The sequence below is a fragment of the Pongo abelii genome, chromosome 11, assembly GCF_028885655.2.
Source record: "Pongo abelii isolate AG06213 chromosome 11, NHGRI_mPonAbe1-v2.0_pri, whole genome shotgun sequence".
Classification (NCBI taxonomy): domain Eukaryota; kingdom Metazoa; phylum Chordata; class Mammalia; order Primates; family Hominidae; genus Pongo; species Pongo abelii.
Genome location: NC_071996.2, coordinates 93,245,100 through 93,270,422, shown reverse-complemented (window position 1 = coordinate 93,270,422; position 25,323 = coordinate 93,245,100). Strand labels below are relative to the sequence as shown.

General features: G+C 39.0%; 1 protein-coding gene across 14 annotated transcripts in view; it reads left to right on the top strand.

Annotated features, from left to right (window-relative positions):
* The window catches only part of HIBCH (3-hydroxyisobutyryl-CoA hydrolase), a 136,061-nt gene that overhangs the window by 3,022 nt on the left and 107,716 nt on the right, over positions 1-25,323 (top strand). For all 14 annotated transcript variants that reach the window (XR_008522600.1, XR_008522601.2, XR_010135870.1 and 11 more), the window contains 3 exon segments: positions 6,284-6,326; positions 20,132-20,272; positions 22,466-22,550. Coding sequence is in view for 7 of the 14 variants with exons in the window: in XM_054548780.2 (XP_054404755.1) it covers positions 6,284-6,326; positions 20,132-20,272; positions 22,466-22,550 (269 nt within the window). In the remaining 7 variants the exon portion in view is untranslated.

Below are 25,323 nucleotides of genomic sequence, written 5' to 3'. Positions count from 1 at the left end.
TCTGCTCCATACTCTGCTGAACTATATTGTTTTGGTTCTTGCTCTTTGCCTGTCTTCTCTTTTACTTCTACTTAGTTATTTCTTAGTTGATCAGAGGCTCAATCTTTGATGCTCTGTTAGATTGTTTTCTGTGTTAGGAATCATGAGCCTGAATGCAGAGGCTGAGAAGGAAGCATTGAAAGATGCTGGCTAGATGGCAGCGTGGGGGACTGGTGAACTGGAGAGAGTGCTCTAGAGAGGAGGCAGCTTCTCAGCCCCAGACATTGTTCCCCTTATAGAATATAGACCCAGGATTTCCATTATTACTGATATTTCTGGAAAACCTGGAAAAACTGCATTTTTAGATGAAATGTCTTGATTTTTTTTTTTTTTTGAGACAGAGTCTCGCTCTTTTGCCCAGGCCGGACTACAGTGGCACTATCTCGGCTCACTGCAAGCTCCACCTCCTGGGTTCACACCATTCTCCTGCCTCAGCCTCCCGCGTAGCTGGGACTACAGGCGCCCGCCACCACGCCTGGCTAATTTTTTGTATTTTTAGTAGAGACGGGGTTTCACCATGTTAGCCAGGATGGTCTCGATCTCCTGACCTTGTGATCCGCCCGCCTCGGCCTCCCAAAGTGCTGGGATTACAGGCGTGAGCCACTGCGTCCGGCCAAAATGTCTTGATTTTTAAATGTTAGTAGTTTTTTCTTTTTTTCTTTTTCTTCTTTTTAATCTCTACCATTCCATTCAGATAATGTTAGTAGTTTTAAAACACTGCTCGGCTGGGCGTGGTGACTCAAGCCTGTAATGCCAGCACTTTGGGCGGCTGAGGCTGGAGGATCACAGCCCATGAATTCGAGACCAGCCTGGGCAACATAGACTGTGTCTCTACAAAAAATTTAAAAATCAGCCAGGGGTGGTGGTGTGCGCCTGTAGTCTTAGCTGTTCAGGAGGCTTGAGTCCAGGAGATTGAGGCTGTAGTGAGCACATGTATCATATCACTGCACTCCAGCCTCGGTGGCAGAGTGAGACCCTGTATCTAAAAATAAATAAATAAATAGAATACAGAAATAAAACGCTGCTGACCAATACCACAGTTGCAGTTGGCATCCTTCTGGCAATTAGTTTTCAGCTGCAGCCTTCACATTTATTCCTTACAGAAAGCTGAGAGATTCCAGTGTCTCAGTGATTGTAAATGCATGTGGCATAAGACATACCTTTAGTTCTAACTTTTCTTTTAACCTCTAGTCTCTCTTATGTTGACTATTTCTGCTTATGTCAGTACAAATTCAAATTCAGAATTGTATTTGTATTCCATCCTGCAAACCAGCTAGCTTCTTTCCCTGTCTTTTCTATATTCTCGTAGTTGTCCTGGCTTGAAATCTTAAAGTCATTTTTGACATTCTTTTCCATTGAGTTTTTACTTTATAAAAACTCTTAATAATATCACTCCCTTCTGTTTCGACAGCTGCTGTGCTTCATCACCCCATGCCTAAATTATAGGCCTCCTGGACTTGATTTTCTGCTCTATTCACACCTTGCCTACTTCTGGGTTAATAATTTTCACTAAGCACTACTTTGTGATGTCTTTTTCTTCCTGCTTAAGCAGTTTCATGTAGTTGTTTAATTTTGTGAGGCTATGTTTGTTTTATTGGATAATTGTAAAAAGTTCCTGAGTGATAAAGTTCTCATCTAAGACAGTTGTTTATTTAAACTTCACGCATTTGTTAAACACAGGGTTTTAACAACAGGAGGGTTTGTTAAACACAGATTTCTGGGCCCCACAGTTTCTTGTTCAGTAGGTCTGGGGTGGGGCAGAGAATTTCAGTTTCTAGTCAGTTTCCAGGGGATGTTGATGGTACTTGTCCAAGAACCATACTTTGAGAATAACTGTTCTAAAAAAGCCAAGTTGACATCAGCTGAAGGAAATAAGCCTGATAAAGTTAATTAAGAAATTAGAAGTAGCAGGCTGGGCACAGTGGCTCATGCCTGTAATTTCTGCACTTTGGGAGGCTGAGGCGGGCGGATCAAGAAAGAAGTCAGGAGATCATGACCATGCTGGCTAACATGGTGAAACCCCGTTTCTACTAAAAATACAAAAAATTAGCCAGGCGTGGTGGCAGGCACCTGTAGTCCCAGCTACTCGGGAGGCTGAGGCAGGAGAATGGCGTGAACCCGGAAGGCAGAGCCTGCAGTGAGCCGAGATTGCACCACTGCACTCCAGCCTGGGCGACAAAGAGAGACTCAGGCTCAAAAAAAAAAAAAAAGTAGCGGAGACGTGTATGCCCTCTTCCTCTCCACCAGATGGCAGTTTTGGAACCAATAGAAAGGAAAGATCATAAATTCAGAATTACTTGGGGACACTGAATTCTCAGTTACATTTTGAGGTATAAAAGCTAATATCAAATTTTAAATGACAGCTGAATTTGAATTAGAACGAATGGGCTGGGTGCGGTGGCTCACGCCTGTCATCCCAGCACTTTGGGAGGCCCAGGTGGGCGGATCACCTGAGGTTGGGAGCTCAAGGCTAGCCTGGCCAACATGGAGAAACCTCGTGTCTACTAAAAATACAAAAATAAGCCAGGTGTGGTGACGAATGCCTGCAATCCCAGCTACTCGGGAGGCTGAGGCAGGAGAATTGCTGGAACCTGGGAGGCAGAGGTTGCAGTGAGCCGAGATCGTGCCACTGCGCTGCAGCCTGGGTGACACAGCAAGACTCCATCTCAAAACCAACCAACCAACCAAATGGAAGCAATGTGATTATATAGTATTTGGCAAGGAATTTGGGGTTGTGTGTATATATATATATATATATTTTTTGTAGTAACTGGTCCACAGATTTTTGTGACCTATAAATATTGTGTACAGTGGCTTTGTTTGATGGGTTTACATTAACTTTCTTTGAGTTAAATAAAATTCTGTCTTATATATAAAACTGGGACTTAGAGTTAGTCCTGAGTTCTGTTTGTTTACTTGTTAAAACACTGCAGTTAGTACTTAAACTGTTACATAAGAGTTGCAAATCTGGCAACACCCTCTTGAACCTTGAACCTACATTTGGGTACTGGCCACATTAAGGAATCCAAAGTCATTCTGGATTTTTATACTTAAAGTCTCCAAAAAGATAAAATTGAGTCAAGTTGAAAACATTTTAGAAATGGTGTTTTAGGGTAGTGTAGTTCACACTTTAAAAGTAATTATGAAAACCTTATTTAGAAAGTATCCCTAAATAAGATATGATCTGTCACTTCAGTTTCATAATTATAAAGTGTTAGTGTTGATTTTTAATGACAGCTTCGTTCTTTGAAATCATTTAGGGGAGCTGCAAACAAAGTATCTGTGCCTGTGCCCCACCTCCAGAGTTTGATTTAATTGGTCTTGGGTGTGACCTGGGCTTTGGAATTTTTAGCAGTCTCCAGGTGATTCTTTTTTTTTTTTTTTTTTTTTTGAAACAGAGTCTCACTCTTGTCACCCAGGCTGGAGTGCAGTGGGACAATCTCGGCTCACTGCAACCTCTGTGTTAGAAATACCAAAATTGTTAGATAATTGGTGCTGTGAAGAAAAGTCAGCACAGAGACAAAAGATTTATCAGCAAGGCCATTTTTACTTTCTGCAGAAAGGGTGCTCAATCGCAGGTGGAACAATGGCGAGAGCACACTTGACAAAGGAAAAGCAGACATATTTATCCCTTATGCATTTGGGTCGTCCTACTGCTGTGTCCTGCATCCATTGGCTGGAGTGGGAACTCACACTCTTAAACTGATACCCAATATGCTAATAGCCTAAATAGGTAAGTGCAGGGAAGAACAAAGAAGTTGCTTACGAAAGGTTTAAGGAACCAATAACATTTTTAAATAAGGAAGGGTCATAGGCTGTGAGCTGGAACATGCCCGTGAGCATGTCCAATAGTACGTAGGATAGGGCTTAACAAAGAGTTACTAGCACAAAGCAAGGAGGCATGAAGAAAGTTAGTCTTTAAAAGAAATTATGATTTCTAACACTTATGATTTATTCTTTAACAAGAAGAAAAACTTTGAAGAGGAAACTTTTTACTTTCTACACTCTGCCTCCCAGGTTCAAGCTATTTTCCTGCCTCAGCCTCCTGAGTAGCTGGGATTACAGGCACCCGCCACCATGCCTGGCTAATTTTTATGCTTTTAGTGGAGACGGGGTTTCGCCTTGTTGGCCAGACTGGTCTGAAACTCCTGACCTCAGGTGATCCGCCTGCCTTGGCCTCCCAAAGTGCTGAGATTACAGGCATGAGTCACCATGCCCAGCCGAGTCTCCAGGTGATTCTAATGTACAGACCAGTCTTGGAATTACTGGGCTACGTTTTACTTGTGAGACAAATTCAAAAAATGCTAGTTCAGGAATGTGAATTATGACTGACTTAAACAAATAGGTCGTTTCTCTCTTTTGTATAGTATTATTCAATTTGAATGTAATATAAAAAAGTAATATAAATTCTGAAAGGCAAGTTGGATTACAAATATTTTTATAAATTCAGTCATCCAAGTTGTTACAAGTGGTAACTGGTGATATTGCGTTTTGTGAAACCTCAGGCTGTTGGTCTTCATATAATATCAGAATGTTCTTGAAAAATTAACAGATTGTCAGTTTATCAGTTCCATTAGATAGTATATGTATCTGCACATGTGCACAGCCCTTATCAGGCTGCTGTAGCTACTGATTCTAGCTTTGACCTCTTTCCATAGATCTTAAATTTAGCTTCTTAAACAAAAAGCATGCATCTTAGTATATTCTAACTATAGTATTTTTATGTGCACATCTGTCATTACGTTGTGGGTTTCTCAAGGGCAAGAGCTATGTCTTTTAGGAAATTTTTTAAAAAGCCCAAAGCATAATGATACAACTTGATGAATTTTCACAAACGAAACATACCTAAATCACCAGCACCTGGATCGAGAAACAAGCATTCCAGAGGCCCTCCTCATGCCTTTCTCAATCACTGCCATTCCCGGTGTTGTCTTTTACTTTCTTGTTATAATTTACATAAGGCACTTGAGTACACTGTTCTGAAGTTTATAGCTTAGTGAACTTATACCTGCAGTCCTGTAATCAGTATTGGGATAGAGACAATTTCCAACATTCCATGTTTGTTCATGCCCCTTCCCAGGTGCCCCCACCCTCACCATTCTCATGTCCATTATTAGTGGTCACTTTGGTCAAGCTGTGTCTCAGGCTTTGTATTCCTATCCCAACAAGCACTTTTAAGACAGCAAAAAATAGAAGTGTGTTGTGTTTATTGTTTTGTAGCCTGCTCTCCTTTTGTAATTTGTCACTACTTTTCCATGTTAGTATTTTTAGTGGTTGTGTAATGGCTGTATTAATAGACACAGTCTTTAAAATAATGCTCTACTCTTAGACATTTACTTTGTTTTCAGTTTTTCCATCATGTAAATAATGTGAACATATTTATCAATCAGACTTTGGTCATATTTCTGAGATTTCCCTAGTGCAAATGCTTGCAGAATTAGTGGATTGAAGGGTGTGATCATTTTAAAGGCTGTGGATTTGTATTTCCAGACTGTTTACTGGAAAGGCAGTACCAATTTATACCTCTCTCTGCAGTGTCTGAGAATGCTGTTTGTATTACATCTTTAACAAACCTTTTTTCTTAAGATTAATGACTTTATTTTTTAGAGTAGTTTTAAGTTGATGGAAAAAATGACCTGCAAATTTGAGCAGAAAAGTTTGACAAATAATAAGGACATGTATCAACCATTACAGTATCATACAGATTAGTTTCACTGCCCTAAACATCTCCTGTGTTTCAACTGTTCCTCCCTCCCTCCTTCCCCCAAACCCCTGGCAACCATTGATCTTTCTACTGATTTCATAATTTTGCCCTTTTCAGAATATCGTACAGTTGAAATCAGAGTATGTAGCCTTTTCAGACTGGCTTCTTTTGCTTAGTAGTATGTATGCATTTAAGTTTCGTCCAATTTTTTTTTGTGGCATAATAGTTCATTTCTTTTTTTCATGGGTGAATAATATTTATATGGTTGTATTGAAATTGGTTTGTCTTCCAACCATTGAAGAACATCTTGGTTACTTCCACATTTTGGCAGTTATGAATAAAGTTACCATAAAATTCATGTGCAAAGTGGCTGTACCATTTAATGTTCCTACCAGCAGTGAATGAGAGCTAAACCTTTTAAAACTTTTTGTTCTGATAACACCTTTTAGAAGAGGCTGAAACAAAAGGTGATATACTATTTGTCAACTGAGACATGACTACCCACATTACTGTTCTCATTGTATTCCACATTTGTTTCAGGTTTAATGCATTCAAAAGGACTAATACCATACTGCACCATTTGGTAAGTTGTGCGTTTGTTTTGCTGGCATTATTTGTATGTGTAACTTAAAATGTCATTGTTAGAGAAGTAGAGAAATACTGGTATGGCAGATTTCCTTGACCTTGGTACATCATGGTTCTCAACTGTAGTGTCAAGACATGGCACACATACCTTGTAGGAGGTGGCATAAGATTATGGTTAAAATCATGGTTCTTACAAGTTAGAATGCCTGGGTTTAAATAATGGGTTCACTACTTAATCTTGGGTGGATTACTTGGTCTCTTACAGCTTCCCTTTTGATATGTATAAAGTGAGAAGAATAATAGTATCTACCTTAGAGTGCTTATAAATGATAAATAAGATAATTGTATTAATCAGTGTTCTCTAGAAGGACAGAACTTATAGGACATATGTATATATGAAAGGGAGTTTATTAAGGAGAATTGACTCACATGATCACAAGATAAAGTCCCATGATAGGCCATCCACAAATTGAGGAGCAAGGAAGCCAGTGATGGACCAGTCTGAGTCCCAAAACCTCACAAGTTGGGAAGCTGACAGTGCAGCCTCCAGTCTGTGGCCAAAGGCCCAAGAGCCTCTGGCAAACCACTGGTATAAGTCCAAGAGTCCAAAAGCTGAAGAACTTGGAAGCTGATGTTCGAAGGCAGGAAGCATCCAGTGCCGGAGAAAGATGAAGGCTGGAAGACTCAGCAAGTCAAGTCCTTCCAACTTCTGCCTGCTTTTATCCTAGCCACTCTGGAAGCTGATTAGATGGTGCCCACTCAGACTGAGGGTGGGTCTGCCTCTCCCGGTCCACTGACTCAAATGTTAATCTCCTTTGGCAATACCTGCACAGACATACCCAGGAAAAATACTTTTCATCCTTCAATCAGGTTGACACTCAATATTAACCATCACAATAATGCATTAAAAAATCTAGCATAGTCTTTGGGAGGCCAAGGTGGGTGGATCATAAGGTCAGGAGATTGAGACCATCCTGGTTAACACTGTGAAACCCCATCTCTGCTAAAAAAAAATACAAAAATTAGCCAGGCATGGTGGCGGGCACCTGCAGTCCTAGCTACTCAGAAGGCTGAGGCAGGAGAATGGCGTGAACCCAGGAGGCGGAGCTTGCAGTGAGCCAAGATGCGCCACTGCACTCCAGCCTGGGCGACAGAGTGAGACTCTGTCTTAAAAAAAAAAATCTAGCATAGTGCATGGCATATGACAGTCATTTTATACATGTTAGCTATTACTGTAATGGTAGCCTTGCAAAGTTAAATATCCAAAGTTTATCAGATTATAAGGAAGAAATAAATTTTATTCACTTTTGTATCTCATAGAGGCTGACAAGTAAATTGCACATAAAAATAACAAGTCATCTGATATCACTGTACTCTAGGTGGTATTGTAAGTACTTGTCATGTATTAGTTAATTCTCACGATAGTCCTCTGGGGTACATACTACAGATCTCTTATTTGCAATTCTAAAACCTCAAAACCAAAAGTTTTTTGTTAGTTTGTGGTAAATGCATTGGCAAAATCTGACCTGGATGTACTTGAAGCTCTTTTAGTTTTTATCCTAACTAGCATAAACACTTACAGTTTGGTGCATAAATATAAAAACCCTTTATTACTATGTAATTAAGTATTACAAGGACTTAGACTCCTCTTGGGGTGTTATATGAAGTATTTAGTATGTACTATTTTCCAAAATCTAGAAAATTTTAGGAATTAAGGGATTATAGCCTTATCTCTATATAACAGGGCAGAAATTGAGGGACAGGGAGGCTAAGTAACATGCCCAAATGTCACACAGCTAGTAATTATGAGGTGTGATTTGAATCCTGGCTATCTGTTTTCATAGATTTACTTTGTACACTCTATAGCCTCTGACTGAGTGGGCACTACGTAACTATTGCAACTGTGCCTCTGTTCAGCCTAAGTGGAGATGGGAATACGAATCCTGGCATATCCCTTTCTAACTGTGTTAGTCCATTTTCTGTTGCTTGTAACAGAATACCTAAAACTGAGGAATTTGTAAAGAAAAGGAATTTATTTCTTATAGTTACGGAGGTTGAGAAGTCCAAGGTCAAGGTGCTGCATCTGGTGTGGGCCATTTTGCAGGTGGGACCTCTCTGTAGAGTCCTAAGGCGGTATAGGACATCATGTGGCCAGGGGGCTGAGCGTGCTAGCTCAGGTCTGCCTCTTCCTCTTATAAACCTACAGTCTTACTCCCATAATAACCCATTGGTTCATTAACTCATTAATCCATTAATCCATTAATTTATGAATGGGTTAATCCATTCATGTGAGCAGAACTGTCATGCCCAGTCACCTCTTAAAGCACTCACCTCTTAGTATTGCCACAGTGTGGATTAAATTTCAACAGGAGTTTTGGAGGGGGCAAATATTCGAACCATAGCACTACCCTTACTTATTTTATTCAGCTGTTATACATGGAGGTTGAGGAGTTTCCTAGAAAAAAAACTAGGAGCAGTGTCAGTGACTCAGACATAACTACAAAGGTGGAATGGGAAGACATGACAGAATCCAGATCATATGGGGACTATGGTGACATGGGGCAGAAGACACCTGGAAGGAAGATAAAGACTCTCAGGGCCTGGGGGTTGAATAATTCTGAATCTCAGTGTTTGCTTTTATGAGTGCCTTAGGGGTAGAGAAGATGTATCCCAAGCAATTCTTCTGTGGCCTTTCTGAGAGAGAGAGAGAGAGAGAGAGAGAGAGAGATCCTTTTTATTTCATGGTGGAGTGATGGAAGTATGCCATTGATGGCAGTATTGCAGGCAGAGTTATGAGAAGTGGACAGGATTATTGTGTTAATAGTGTGACATTCATGGTGAACCTTCCAAGATAGAAGGTAGGGAATAGAACCCAGAAGGGAGGACAAAATTCTGCATTTCTGCATATAAGGTTTGTCAAGCTAATGAAAGCCAGTGGAACCTGTCAGTGAGGGCTCATTTGTATCTGTAGACTAATTTGGACATATTCTTACTACGAAAATATTCAGGGAAATATTTTTTTTTCTTCTTTCTCCATAATCTATTTTAAACTCTTTTTTTGTTTGTTATTGTTTGAGACAAGGTCTTGCTGTGTTGCCCAGGCTGGAGTGTAGTGACACTAGCTTACTGTAGCCTCAAACTCCTAGGCTCAGGTGATCCTCCTGCCTTAGCCTCCCGAGTAGCTAGGGCTGCAGGTATGGACCACCAACCCCAGCTAATTTTTAAATTTTTTGTAGAGATGAGGTTTCTATGTTGCCCAGGCTGGCCTCGAACGCCTGGGCACAAATGATCTTCCTGCCTTGGCCCCTCAATGTGCTAGAATGATAGGTGTGAGCCACCATGCTGGCCTATTTTAAATTCTTAAACAGCATTTTAATTTAATGTGCAAAAGCTCATTTAATTTTGACCTGGATATGGAGAAAACTTGTATTTTCATTTTCTTTTTGTCCTTTTAGAAAGTAGTATTCAGTATTGAGGGTATAGTGTTTGGAGTGCATGAAATGATACTGTGCATATCATTTTCATGACAGGACACATGTTCTTATTATGATGTCCAGATGGTGTCCTAGAATTATTAATAGCCCTTTTAATCTTATATCTGAATCTCTTTTCCTCCACATCTAGATTCCTAGTTCCCAAGAATACAGTAGATGATAGTGTTTTAGTCCATTTGAGCTGCTGTAACATAACCGTAAACTGGGTAGCTTATAAAAAACAAAATTTATTTCTCATGGTTCTGGAGGCTGGGGAGTTCAAGATCAAGGGGCCAGCGGATTTGGTGTCTGGTGACGGCCAGCTTCCTGGTTCATAGACAGCCTTGTTGGCCATCTTCTCTCTGTGTCCTCTTGTGGTAGAAGGGGTGAAGAAGCTCTCCAGGGTTTCTTTTATAAGGGCGTTAATCTCATTCATGAGGACCGACATGACCTAATCACCTCTCAAAGGTCCCACTCTTATGCCATCGCTTTGGAGGTTAGGATTTCAACATACAAATTTTGGAGAGACGCAAGCATTCAGCCTGTAGTACTATACAAGATAATAGTTAGCTTGTTAATATTTCATGGATGCTAGCAGAAGACGTGACACTCTTGGATTAGAAAAAATAGAATTTTTTATGAATGGCACAGCAAGCAACACTGAGCAAGGTTTCTCTTGCTCAAGCCTCGGGAGTGATACAGAGGACCCATATGAGTGGCTGCATATGCAGTATATTGCATGACAGTACAACTGTCATGCAATTTGGGAAACCTGCTGGTTTTAGTAAGCTGTAAATAAGTCTGCTGTCTGTCCCAGAGGAAGACATTACCTCCTTCTTCATGGTGTCTACAGCAAAAGACCTCCTTCTTCATGGTGTCTACAGCAAAAGACCTTCTTCTTCATGGTGGCTACCTTGAAAATGACCCAGGCAAGGAGTGGTCAGGCCCTTGGGTTCATGGCATACCTCTTCATAGCACAAGCAGCAGTAAAGTACAGAGAAATTTCCAGTGCTCATGCCAGATTGCATCCCTCAGCGGCTAAATTCCATTTCTTGACCTAGGTAGTGGTTACAAGAGTTTTGCATTATAGTAACTGACTAAGTTCTATATTATACTTTGGGTGGTTGTGTGTGTGTTTTGTTTTACCATAGAAACAGAAAAAAAATAAGATAGCTTTATCTGTAGTAGTGACATGGGAAGATGACCATGGCAAGTTGCTGAATTAACAGTGGGAGGTGCAGAATAAGGTATGGCATTCCATTTTTGCTAATAGTTTATGGAAAAGTGCCTGAGAAAGATAGACACTAAATCAGTAGTGTTGCAAACCAGGGCAACTTTGGTTTCCACCATTTTACCTGTGGTTGCCCCCCTTGAATTAAAAACAAAAAATCTTACTGAAATTATGGGTTCAGCTGGTTGTGGGAAATCTCTTTATTCTGCTTATTAAGAAAATGTTATATTTTATTACCTGACTTTATAGAAATGTTTTTAAGATAATTTTTAAATTATTTTACAGTTTTAGATCTATTGAAAAGTTAAAAAGGTAGTACAGAGTTCTTACGTACCTCTCACCCAGTTTCAGTTTCCCCTAATGCGATCCTACATTGCTATTATGGATTGAATTGTGTCCCCCAAAATTCATATGTTGGAGTCCTAGTCCCCAGTACCTCAGAATGTGACCTTATCTGGAAACAGGGTTGTTGTATATGTAATTAAGGTCATAATTGAGTAGGGTGGGCCTCAATCCAATATGACTGGTATGCTTATAAAAGGGAAATTTGCAGATAGTCATGTACACAGGATAATGTCACGTGAAGATTGGAGTTATGCTGCCACAAGCCAGAGAACTATCCGAAGCCAGGAAAGAAGCCTAGGATAGTTCCTTCCCTAGCACCATCAGCAGGAGCATTGCCCTGCTGACCCCTTGATTTCAGACTTGCAGCCTTCAGAACTGTGAGACAATAAGTTTGTGTTGTTCAGACTCAAAGTCATCTCGGACTCAATCTTGCTCATTCTTATTCCCAATCAACTTCCAAGTTCTGTCAAACGTTTCCTTAAAAGGATTCCCTCCTCCTTTTCTTTCTATTCCTACCGTTAATCCTCTGTACCTAATCACTCTTTAATCTCTTAACTGGTTCCTCTACAACCTCAACCATCGCATTTTGCCTGACATACTAATGCTAGCATATTATTTTTTAAATACATTAAAAAATTACATTGAAAAAGTTTTAGAGACTTTGTTTTGCCAATGGAATAAAGATTACACAAGACCACACAGTTAGAGAGACTTAAGGCTAGAACCCAGGATTTTTTGTGCTTCAATTCTAACACTTTTTTTTACTAAAGCATACGTCTTATAAATTCCAGCACAGGGATACATTATTTGTCCTATTTTATCTCTAAATGCTTTAGTTCTTTATACTTTGTTTTAATCTATAAGTTGCTTCAGTTTCTTTTGGAGGTAGAAGAGATCATAAAACTTGGAAATCAAAACAAATGTTGGTTAAAATAAAAATGCTAGTTTTACAAAAAAAAAAAAAAAAAGTTTGTGTTGTTTAAGCCGTTTAATTTGTGGTACTTTGTTATGGCAGCCCTAGCAAACTGCCTGCTATTCTTACTATGGTACACTTATCAAAACTGAGAACATTGGTTTCATGGTTTGAATATTTGCCCGCTCCAAAACTCATTTTGAAATTTAATCCCCAGTGTGGATGTATTGAAAGGTAAGGCCTTTGGGAGGTGATTGGGTCACGAGACCTCTGTCCTCACGAAGGATTAATACATTAATTGATTAATGGGGTTATAGGAGTGAGACTGGTGGCTTTATAAGACAAGTAAGAGAGATCTGAGCTAGCATGCTTAGCTTCCTTGACATATGATGCCCTGTACCTCCTTGGGTCTCTGCAGAGTCCCCATCAGTAAGAAGGCCCTCACTGGATGTATCCTTTTGACTTTGGACATCAGCCTCCATAACTGTAAGGAAAGGAATAAATTCCTTTTCTTTACAAATTACACAGTTTCAGGTATTCTGGTGTGAGCAACAGAAACTTAACTAAGACAATTTGTATATTACTGTTAACTCCAGACTTTATTTGGATTTCACCAGTTTTTTTTTCATTAATATTCTGTTCCAGGAATCAATGACACTGCATTCACTTGTCATGCTTTTTAGTTTCCTCTAGTCTGTGATAGTTTCTCAACTTATCTTTCCATATTTTTCATGCCCTTGACAATTTTAAGGAGTAGTGGTCAGGTAGCCTGTAGAATACCATCTCATCTGGGCTTGTCTGTTGTTTTTTTCATAATTAGACTAGAGTTAAGGTTTTTGGCAAGAATATGACAGAGGAAAAGTGCCCTTCTAATCTCATCATATCAGGGAGTATTTGTGGGTTTTGACAAATGCATCAGGGAGTACATGGTATCTACATGACATCATTGGTAATGCTAACTTTTATCCTTTTGTGTAAGTACCATTTATTGTTTTCCACTGTAAAGTTACTATTTTTCCCTTTCATGCTCTGCTTATTGAAAGCAAGTCAGTAAGTCCAGCCCAAACTCAAAAGGTGAGGGGACAAAGCTGTGTCTCTTGGAAGGGAGATAACTACGTATGTCATTTAGAATTCTGGGAGGAAGATTATCTTTTCTCCTCCAATTATTTTTTCTGTGTGGACTCATGGATATTTATTCTTTGGGCTATCATCTAATATCAAATTATTGATTGCTTTGTTGTTCCAGTTCTGGCCATTAGGAATTCCTTCGTTTTGGCTTCTGTATTTCTTTCATATGACCCCATCCTTTTAATTTTTTTTTTTTTTATTTGAACATTTCCTTTCTGGTGCTAGAAGGTGTGCTCTGGACTCATTTCGTGTTTTCCCTATCTTAGTGCTGGAATCAGCCATTTCTCTAAGGAGCTCTGGTTGCCTTTATTGGAGAATTGCGTTTGGAAATCAAGATCTAGACTCTGGGAGTGCTCTTTGCTGCTGGGTGTCATGGCTTTCTCTCAGAGGATAGAGCTAGGGTAATGTATGTATCTGTAATAGAATACATATACACTATGTACTTACCCATGTATTCACGTATATCTATCATTGTTTCTGTACTTTTTCTGTATATGTATATTAAACTAAACATGAGTTCATAGTGATGTCTTTGTCTTTAATCCAGTACCATAGGTCAGGGTTCATTCTGTCTTTCCCTTCTTGTTCTATCTGTAACTCTACTCCTGACAGTGAGAGCCAGGCTCCATTACTTACTAATTTAAACCTAGTATATATGCAAAGCAGTTGCAGAATTGTTACCTGCTCCCTGCTACCATGAAAAGCCATGTTGATAAGAGTACACTGTTGATGTACAGTTCCTGTATCATCCATACAGTTTTCAGTTGTTTCACTGATTTCCAAAGTTAGTTAGCTTCCTCATCACCACAGTCACTTCACTGAGGTTATATCATAATGTGTAATTCATTTAGGTTCTGAGAAAGAAGAAACCCTGTTTCCCCCAATGACTAGACTCCCCTCTCAGCCAAAGGGACCCCAGAGAAAGCTTAAAAAATGAGTTCCTGGCCAAGATGGAATGGGAGCTTGGACACACCTTGTAATACCTCCTCCCTTGTTAGCCACCATTAGGCTTTCTTCCCTAAAAGTTAAACAGAAACCAGCCAAAATTTTCCCCTGCTCATTTCAAGCAACCATCTGACTGTTGTTCCTTCTTTTTGCAGTTTTGACACAGCAACTGACCAGCATTCCTTCCTAATAAAAGACCACTGATGATGGAGTGGTTCTGGCCAGTCTATGTAGGGAGGATGCACACAGTGGGCCTCCATTTCCTCTGCTTCATCTTTTGATGTATAGGGCCTAATTGTGATACATTTAATTGTTAAGTCTCCACCCCAGAGTTAACATGGCATGCATGTGCATACATGTTAGCTTACTATACATGCATGTGCCTCGTGTTCGTGAATATTCATAGCTCCTCCTGTAACCTGTTGAATATGTTTATGTAGCCAGCCAGTTCAGCATGAATTCCTGTTTCCCTCACTAGAAGTGCTTGCTCTTGGCTTCTGCCAGAGGCTGTGTTTCCCAGCCTGTGGGATGGTCAGCCTGCAGGCTGCAGCCCTTTATGAGAAGTAAAGCTCTCTTTTCCAAATTTATGAATCTCCTGATTCTTCAGTTGACAATTCATTTGTCATAGTCTGCATTCCATATTGGAATTCCCTGATATCCTAGGTAATTTTTTTCCTTTTTAAAAGATAGCTCATGCTATGGTTTGAATGTATGTGTCCCTCCAAAATTCGTATGTTGGAGCCTAATACCAAATGTGATGGTATTAAGAGGTGGGGCTTTTTGGGAAGTGGTAAGTTGTGAGCACCCCACCGTTACGGGATTAGTACTATTATAAAAGAGGTTGAAGAGAGTCAACTAGTCCTCTTTGCCCTTTTCCTTCCTTGTGCCATGTGTGGACACACAGAACTCATGCAAAATGGGGTCTCACCAGGCACTGAATCTTGAACTTGAACTTGCCTTGATCTTGATCTTGAACTTCCTAGCCTCTATAACTGTTAGAAATAAATTTCCATTCTTTATAAATTACGCAGTTTAAGGCATTTTGCTGTAGCAGCAGGAATGGACTAAGACAGTTGTGTTTGTGATGTACATTTGTGTGAATTTTGACAAATTTATAAATCATGTACCCACCACCCCAATACGTGGAGAGGAGTTCCATTCCCCTAAAATTTTCCATGCTTCCTGTTTGTAGTCAGGCACTACTCCTTCCCCCAACTCCCTCTTCCTCCTCTGGGGATTGAGATTGACTGCCTTTTTAAATTTTCCTTTTCTTTTGTCCCCACTTCCTTTTCTTCAGCTGTTGTTGACAAACACTAAGGTCTTTAGGCTATGGTCTTGAAGTGCTTCTCTTTTGAGATGAAGACTTTTATTTAGTAGGCCTCTATTTCCTTCCCCCACTGGAATGAGACTTCATCAGAGCCCTAGGGCTACAAGCTTGAGGGTTTTCCTTCCCCTCCCTGCAGATAAAGCCTTTTGTTCTGTATGGGAGATAAAGGGAAAGGATTTAGCAGTGACCTCTGTTTCCCTCCTGAGCCAGCACCTCTGGCTCCATTCATCCTAGGAAAGCCTGGTTGGGTTCCAGGAGGAAAGGTCAGCAAGAGAGTGGGAAATGTTAACTAAGATTAACATTTTAAGTTAATCTTTCTTATGGCTTATGCCCCTGGTAAGCAGGGGCAGCTGCTTTCACTTCCATTTCCAACATTCATGTAGATTTCTCTTTTGACTAACTTACAGCCATTCAGACAGACAAGTGTCTGATCTTTGACAAACGTGACTAATGGAGCAATGACAAAAGGATTCCTTATTCAATAAATGGTGCTGGGATAACTGGCTAGCCAGATGCAGAGAATGGAAACCGGATCCCTTGCTTACACCATATACAAAAATTATCTCAAGATGAATTAAAGATTTAAATGTAAAACCCAAAGCTGTAAAAACCCTGGAAGACAACCTAGGCAGTATCATTCTGGACATAAGAACGGGCAAAGATTTCATGACGAAGACGCCAAAAACAATTGCAACAAAACCAAAAATTGACAAATGAGATCTAATTAAAGTAAAGAGCTTCTGAACAGCAAAAGAAACTATCAACAAATATACAACCTACAGAATGGGAGAAAATGTTTGCAAACTATGCATCTGACAAAGGTCCAATATCCAGCATCTACAAGAAACTTAAATTTATAAGGAAAAAAAACCCCATTAAAAAATGGGCAAAGTACATGAAAAAACACTTTTCAGAAGAAGATACACATGCAGCCAACCACATATGAAAAAAAAGCTCAATATCACTGATCATTAGAGAAATGCAAAACAAAACCATGATGAGATACCATCTCACACCAGTCACATGGCTATTGTTAAAAAGTCAAAAAATAACAGATGCTGGTGAGGTTGTGCAGAAAAGGGAACGCGTATACGCTGTTGATGAGAGTGTAAATTAGTTCCACCGTTGTGGAAAGCAGTGTCGCAATTTCCTCAAAGAGCTAAAACAGAACTGTCATTCAACCCAGCAGTTCCATTACTGGCTGTATACCTAAGGGAATATAAATTATACTACCATAAGGCCACATGCACACGTATGTTCACTGCAGGACTCTTCACAATAGCAAAGACATGGAATCAACCTAAATGCCCATCAGTAGCAGATTGGATAAAGAAAATGTGGTACATATACACCATAGAATACTATGCAGCCATAAAAAAGAAGAAGACTGTGTCCTTTGTAGGAACATGGAGGGACCTGGAGGCCATCATCCTTAGCAAACTAATGCAGGAACAGAAACCAGATACCACACGTTCTCACTTATAAGTGGGAGCTAAATGATGTGAACACATGGACACAAAGAGGAAAACAACAGACACTGGAGCTTACTTGAGGGTCGAGGATAGGTGGAGGGAGAGGAGCAGAAAAAAATAACTGTTGGGTTCTAGGTTTATGTGACAGTCTGTACAGGAAACCCCCATGACATGAATTTAACTATATAACAAACCTGCACATGTACCCTGAACCTAAAATAAAAGTTAAACAAAAACCTTAACACTGTTTCCTAGCATTTAGAAAAATAAAAGCCATGTGTATCTGTCTGTGAAAAAAAGTGTCAGACTGTTTCAGGTTCTGTAAGTTTATCCTTCCCCAGTATGTTTGTTTACTTATACTCAAGAATATATCAGACGTGTGTGTGTGTGTGTGTGTGTGTGTGTATGTGTATCAGACTTTGATCATTGTCAATGTGATTACAAAATATATCTTACTGTTGCTAAAGTTTTTATTTGAATTTCTCATTAGAGAAATTCTGAGAAATTCAAATGAAATTGAAGAGAGACAACTTTTTCTGTTGTTTAAGAATTGTTCCTGTAACTTTAAGTGAATATAAATTATTTCTATTTTTATCTGATAATTTTAACAAAAATTAACTCCAATATTAAGTATGCAACTTGATTTCATAAAGGAGAACTTAAACATTATATAAACGTGTTGCTTAATGCAGTCAAAATATGTACTTCTAGGTTCTATTAGATTTTTGCTAATAAGTGTGCTGTTTAGTTTTAATTGGCATTCTCCAGTTAAAATTTTCCAATTTCAATTTTCAATTTTATGTTGCACACTTTTCCCATGCAAGGTTTTAAGTGTTGCTTTTACATAAAGGAATGTGTTAAGAATGGTGGTGCCATCTTCAACAAACCTGACAAAAACAAGCAATGGGGAAAGGATTTCCTACTTAATAAATGGTGCTGGGAAAACTGGCTAGCCATATGCAGAAAACTGAAACTGGACCCCTTCCTTACATCTTATACAAAAATTAACTCAAGATGAATTAAAGACAAACGTAAAACCCAAAACAGTAAAAACCCTAGAAGAAAACTTAGGCAGTACCATTCAGGACATAGGCGTGGGCAAAGACTTCGTAACTAAAACACCAAAAGCAATTGCAACAAAAGCCAAAATTGACAAATGGGATCTAATCAAACTAAAGAGCTTCTGCACCACAAAAGAAACTATCATCAGAGTGAACATGAACAGGCAACCTACGGAATGGGAGAAAAATTTTGCAATCTACCCATCTGACAAAGGTCTAATATCTAGAATCTCCAAGGAACTTAAATTTACAAGAAAAAAAAAACCCATCAAAAAGTGGGCGAAGGATATGAACAGACTTCTCAAAAGACGACATGTATATGGCCAACTAACATGAAGAAAAGCTCATCATTACTGGTCATTAGAGAAATGCAAATCAAAACCTCAATGAGATACCATCTCACGCCAGTTAGCATGGCGATTATTAAAAAGTCAGGCAACAACAGCTGCTGGTGAGGCTGCGGAGAAATAAGAACGCTTTTACGCTGTTGGTGGGAGTGTAAATTCAACCATTGTGGAAGACAGTGTGGCGATTCCTCAAGGATCTACAACCAGAAATACTGTTTGACCCCACAATCCCATTTCTGGGTATATACCAAAGGATTGTAAGTCATTCTACTAGAAAGACACATGTACACATATGTTTATTGCAGCACTATTTACAATAGCAAAGACTTGGAACCAAACCAGATGCCCATCAATAATAGACTGGATAAAGAAAATGTGGCACATATACACCACGGAATACTATGCAGCCATAAAAAAGAATGAGCTCATGTCCTTTGCAGGGGCGTGGATAAAGCTGGAAACTATCATTCTCAGCAAACTTAACACAGGGACAGAAAACCAAACACCGTATGTTCTCACTCATAATTGGGAGTTGAACAATGAGAACACACAGACACAGGGAGGGGAACATCACACACCGGGGCCTGTTGGGGGTTGGGGGGCAAGGGGAGGGAGAACTTGAGAACAAATACCTAGTGCACGCAGGGCTTAAAACCTAGGTGACAGGTTGATGGGTGCAGCAAACTGCCATGGCACATGTATACCTATGTAACAAACCTGCACATTCAGCACATGTATCCCAGAACTTAAAAAAAGAATAGTGATGCCATGAGTCCTGGTGGTTGGGTATAGCAGAGTCCTGGGAAATCACAGTATAGTTAAAACTGTGTTCCTTACAGGTGTTTTATTAGTTAATGTTGCAAAATACATAAGCAGTGAGACCTGGTGATTAAGTTATATTGTGCAAGGCTTTAAGTCAGTATACAGGAAACTTCTTCACAATTATTAAGTCTGTCATATTATAATCTGGCTACAAACTACTTATTCTGCCTACCCTCTCACCACTCATTTCCTCAGCCAGCCTTTGTTCCACTAATGTTTTAACATCTTAACATTTCCAAATAGTCATTGCTTATGGCTTAGCATGTGCTGTTTCCTTTGCCTGGAATTCTCACCTCCCCTTTTTCTTGGGATACATCAAGCCCCAACTCAAGTATCATCTTTATTTTCAAGTTGACCATAGCTACAATAGTCAGAATTATTTGCCCTCTCTTATTCATCTTTGCTTTCTCAGTATGTAACATAGAACTTGATATACAGTAGTAAATTAAAATATTTAAGGGTATTTCAAAGTCCAAGAAATTCTAGACTGGGCTCTATATAATAAGTCAGCTTATTCAGTTAGCTCAGAAATAAAAATTTAGGAGGTGTGTATGATTTGCTTTGGAATTGTTCATCTACATAATCTAAATAACTTCAGAAACTTGTAAGATGTACCTACTTATTCTTTCCTTTAGTTACCATTAATATGCAAGATTTGCATTTGATATGTATGTTTTGATGTTGGCTTGTGATAAAAACTTAAGAAATTTTGTCATAAAGTTATTCTTTGTTTATACAGAGAATGTCCAAGCACACAGATGCAGCAGAAGATGTGCTATTGGAAAAAAAAGGTTGTGCGGGAGTCATAACACTAAACAGACCAAAGTTCCTCAATGCACTGACTCTTAATATGATTCAGAAGATTTATCCACAGCTGAAGGTTTGTAATTTTCTTATTGGAATTATATGGATTCTTTTCAAAGTATATCATAGTAGGACATTTCTGGTATTTTCTCCCATAGAATCACATAATTCTTTGGGATATGCATCTAAGTAAGCCCCACTGATTCTTGAGGTTTCAGTGCTTCCCCTGTGCAGTAATTCTTGAGCATCCCTGGTGATGGGGAGCTCACTGCCTCCTGAGACAGACTCTTTGACTTTTATATAGCACTGAATTGTTTGCAAGTTTCTTTTTGTGTTCTGTCACTCTGTGTTTCTCTGACCTTTAAACCAGTGATACTGGTTCTGCCACTGAGAGGATGAGTGTAGAAATCTAATCTGCTTCCACCTGACGGCCTTTTCATTTGAAGACAGCTGCTTTTCTTTTTTCTTTTTTTTTTTTTGAGATGGAGGAGTCTCACTGTGTCGCCCAGGCTGCAGTGCAGTGGCACCATCTCAGCTCACTGCAAGCTCCACCTCCCAGGTTCATGCCATGCTCCTGCCTCAGCCTCCCGAGTAGCTGGGACTACAGGCACCCGCCACCACGCCTGGCTAATTTTTTGTATTTTTAGTAGAGACGGGGTTTCACCGTGTTAGCCAGGATGGTCTCTATCTCCTGACTTTGTGATCTGTCTGCCTCGGCCTCCCAAAGTGCTGGGATTACAGGTGTGAGCCACCGCACCCGGCCAGACAGCTGCTTTTAAACTGCCTGCTTTTTCTCAGAGAAGGCCATAAACTTTCCTAAGTGAGCAGCATGGAATAGTAAAAAAACAGAACTTAAAGTCAGACTGTCTGGTTTGAAACGTGGATTTCTATTTATTAACTGTGTAGGCTGGGAAAGTTAGTCTTTCCATACCTCAATCTCCTCAGCTCTGAAATGGAGATGGTGATATGTAAAGATTAAGTGAATAGTATATATAAGTACCTAATACAGTCTGCCATGTAGATGTTTAACAAATACTAGTTTTCCCCTGGCTGCCAATTCCTTAATTCTTCATTTGATGAGTCTGTCTTCCATTCTTGTTTCTGTTGGAGATACCATTATAATATGTCCCAAAATGTGATACATAAAAATAAGCCAAATGTTGCAAATTAAGAGTTGGACCAGAGTGGAAGAAATTAGAAATGTTCATGTTAGAATAACATCTCTATTAATGTAATTAATGTAGTCCAGTATTGCATGAACCTTTTGGACAATCACATCTGTCCAGCTACATCTTCCTTGTGGGTTACATATTTATTCTCTAGTACAGGTTGAACAACCTTAATTCAAAATGCTATAAAATTCAAAAACTCTTTAAGCATCAACATGACGCCACAAGTGGAAAATTCCACACCTGGCCTCATGATTGCTCGAAGTCAAAACACAAGTGCACAACACACTGTTTATTCAGGGTCCCTGTGGGAAAAATTAATTACTTTCAGGCTATGTGTATAAGGTGTATATGAAACATAAAGGAATTCCCAATCCCTAGGGTATCTCATATTGTACATGCAAATATTCTAAAATCTGAAAAAGTCTGAAACACTTCTGGTCCCAAGCATTTCAGATAAGGGATACTCAACCTGTATAGATTGATAGAACCCCTGTTAAGTTTTCTGTCTGTAGGTAACTAATTTTTCATTTCGTCCATTGTTCTGGACTTTCACATTTTCATCGGCTCTTGATTCTTTCATCCTACTTATTTATTAGCTGTCTTTACCAATTCCAAATGACTTGGATTTTTTTATCAATATTATAAGTGGTTTCACTCTGTTACTTACATATTAAGAGTAAGGGAGCCCTGTATCAGCACAATAGAAAAGTTATTGCTATATTTATCAGCAGTCTTTGGGTTGATTTGTTCTCCAAATTTATATGTTTATGTAACATTATTATGCCCATATTTGTTCACCTTGGTATCAACGTTATGGCAAAGATTTCAGATGCCATCTTGAAATTTGGATCACCCATTGTACTCATCTAGCAACGTTTTTGAAATAGCCTTTACTTTATCTGGGAAAAGCGTATAAAGTTCATTCGATAAGGAATGGGATGAGATTCGTTCTTCTGGATATCCCTTACAGAAGAATATGTACTGTCACACGCACATATGTATATGAATATATGATTGCATATATGTGCATATGCATATAACTTTAATGAGTTTGTGTTTATAATATGCTTATACCATCTTCTGTTACATTTGAATAGAAGTGGGAACAAGATCCTGAAACTTTCCTGATCATTATAAAGGGAGCTGGAGGAAAGGCTTTCTGTGCTGGGGGTGATATCAGAGGTAAAGACTTTTCCCTTTCACCTGAATGCTCTTTCCCCCAACTAGAACTGATCAAGTATTTTCGAATTTTTGTAGTAATTTGTAATTTGCTTTACTTTTTAGAACTTTTTATTATAAAGTTAATACATTCTTAACTCAGGAAAAAGAAAAATTTAAAGACTTACTTTCTGCAGTTAGTATTAGCAAATGAGAATAGCTGATTTTTTTTTTCTAACTACACAAATACCCATTTGAAATTTAAATATGTTGTCTCTGTCCCTGAATCATCACAAACAAAATGTCCAGTTAGGGTATATGGGTCCAGTTTATATTTTAGAAGAGCTGATATTAAGCAGTTCTGTTGGTCTTATAACCTGACTATCTGACCATGTTGACTTGCCATTCTTCAAATATGACATGCTCTCACATATTTCCATAACTTTTCCTATGCTTCCCACTATTCTTGATCCCAAAGCAACCATCTTCTATGTACTTATTTATAGCATTTATCCTGTTACATTGTAAATATATTTACGTGTTTAAACATGCTGAGATAAAAAGAAACTCTCTTTATTTTTCATAATTGTTCAGGTCAGTCTGTCTATACACATTTACATGTTGAAGACAAAAGAGAAGAAATATCTGTTCTCAGCATCAGTGTCATGTATTTATTATAATCACTATAATTGTCCATATTATATAAACAGTATATTGAAAACTTTTTACATTTTGTATCTTGTTTCTTGTGGATTTGGTAGGGTTCAGGGATGGTTTTTTTCTTTGCGTTTTAATTTTATATGTTTGTTTGTTTGTTGTATTAAGACAACAATCTTTGGGCTTGTTCACCAAACTTATGTAAACCATTACCTTAGGAACAGGAAAAAAGCTGGATTCAGGACATAATTTCAAATACTTACTAATGAATTTTAAAATTGCAGTTTAATGAAAACTTTGATTGCTTAAACTGATCTGTTAACTGAATTGTTTTTGAATCTGTTGTTTTGCCTACAACATGCATTTTTTAATTATTTTATTTATTTATTTGTTTGTTTATTTTTTTGAGACGGAGTTTCACTCTTGTTGCCCAGGCTGGAGTGCAGTCACGCGATCTCTGCTAGCTGCAACCTCCACCTCCCAGGTTCAAACAATTCTCCTGCCTCAGCTTCCCGAGTAGCTGAGATTACAGGTGCCTGCCAACATGGCCTGCTAATTTTTGTATTTTTAGTAGAGACGGGGTTTCACCATGTTGGCCAGGCTGGTCTTGAACTCCTGACCTCAGGCGATCCGCCTGCCTCGGCCTCCCAACAACATGCATATTTTTTAAATACTGTTTTTCAGCCTTGAATTAGCCTTTTGTCTGGCCTGTGATCTTGTCAGTTTACAGATGGGCAGAGCTTTATGTATTGAGTTTATTAGCTTTTTCTGACTAAGCTATTTCTGCACATAGGCCTAATTTTATATTGATGTTTGGAAATAACAGTTACAAGTTGTAGAATTATTGTAGTTTACACATAAAAGCAGTGGATTCAAGTCCAGGAAATGTAGTTTCTTGAAAGATTATAGTCCAAGACAATAAGTGGACACTCAGAAAATTTTCAAAAAATGATTGTGAAGGACATTTAATTTTAATTTAGATGGAACTAATTGATTAGAATAAAAATTAGATCAGAAAAAGATTTGAAGGAAATTTGAGAAGGTTTTTGAGGTAAAAGAGCTTCATTCCAAAGGCAATAAAACTTATATTCCTTTCCTTTTAGAATTGGTAAGCAGTGATAAAAGCTGAATAAGAGATGGTAAACAAAGGTAGTCATTTTTTGTTTGTTTGTTTGTTTAGGTATAAGTGAAACCTCAGAATGATAAAAGTAGGTGTCAGATCTTTCTTTTAAAAACCAGTAAAAGGGCTGGGTGCGGTGGCTCACGCCTGTAATCTTAGCACTTTGGGAGGCCGAGGTGGGAGGATTGCCTGAGCTCAGGAGTTTGAGACCAGCCTGGGCAACGTGGTGAAACCCCGTCTCTACTAAAATACAAAAAAGAAAAATTACCCGGGCGTGGCGGCATGCGCCTATAGTCCTAGCTACTCGGGAGGCTGAGGCAGGAGAATTGCTTGAACCTGGGAGGTGGAGGTTGCAGTGAGCCGAGACCATGCCACTGCACTCCAGCCTGGTGACAGGGCAAGACTCCGTTTCAAAAACAAACAAACACCCCAAAAAACCAGGAAAAGAAGTCAACATATGGACCATTTTGAAGGAAGAGATATCAGAATTCTAGAGTTAGGAGGCCCAAGCCGGGAGATCACCTGAGGTTGGGAATTTGAGACCAGCCTGGCCAATATGGTGAAACCCCGTCTCTACTAAAAATACAAAAATTAGCCGGGCATGGTGGCACATGCCTGTAATCCCAACTACTTGGGAGGCTGAGGCAGGAGAATCACTTCAACCTGGGAGGTGGAGGTTGCAGTGAGCCAAGATTGTGCCACTGTACTCCAGCCTGGGCAACAAAGCGAGATTCTGTCTCAAAACAAACAAAAAACAAACAAGAGAATTCTAGAGTTAGTGTAAAAATTGATAGACAACATTTTGTATGTAATACTTTCCCATAAAAGAGGAAACATATCTATGAAATGTTTAGTTTGTGTTTTAATAGATAAATCTCATAGGACTTAAAGACAGGAAAGGCAAATGAGTTGCAGTATATAGAAGAGGAAACTTTGATAGCAGTCTTGAGATTGACTGGAGGAGGAATATGGTAGGAGATGTGAACTCTGGGTAATAGAAGATTGCAATAGAAGTGAAAC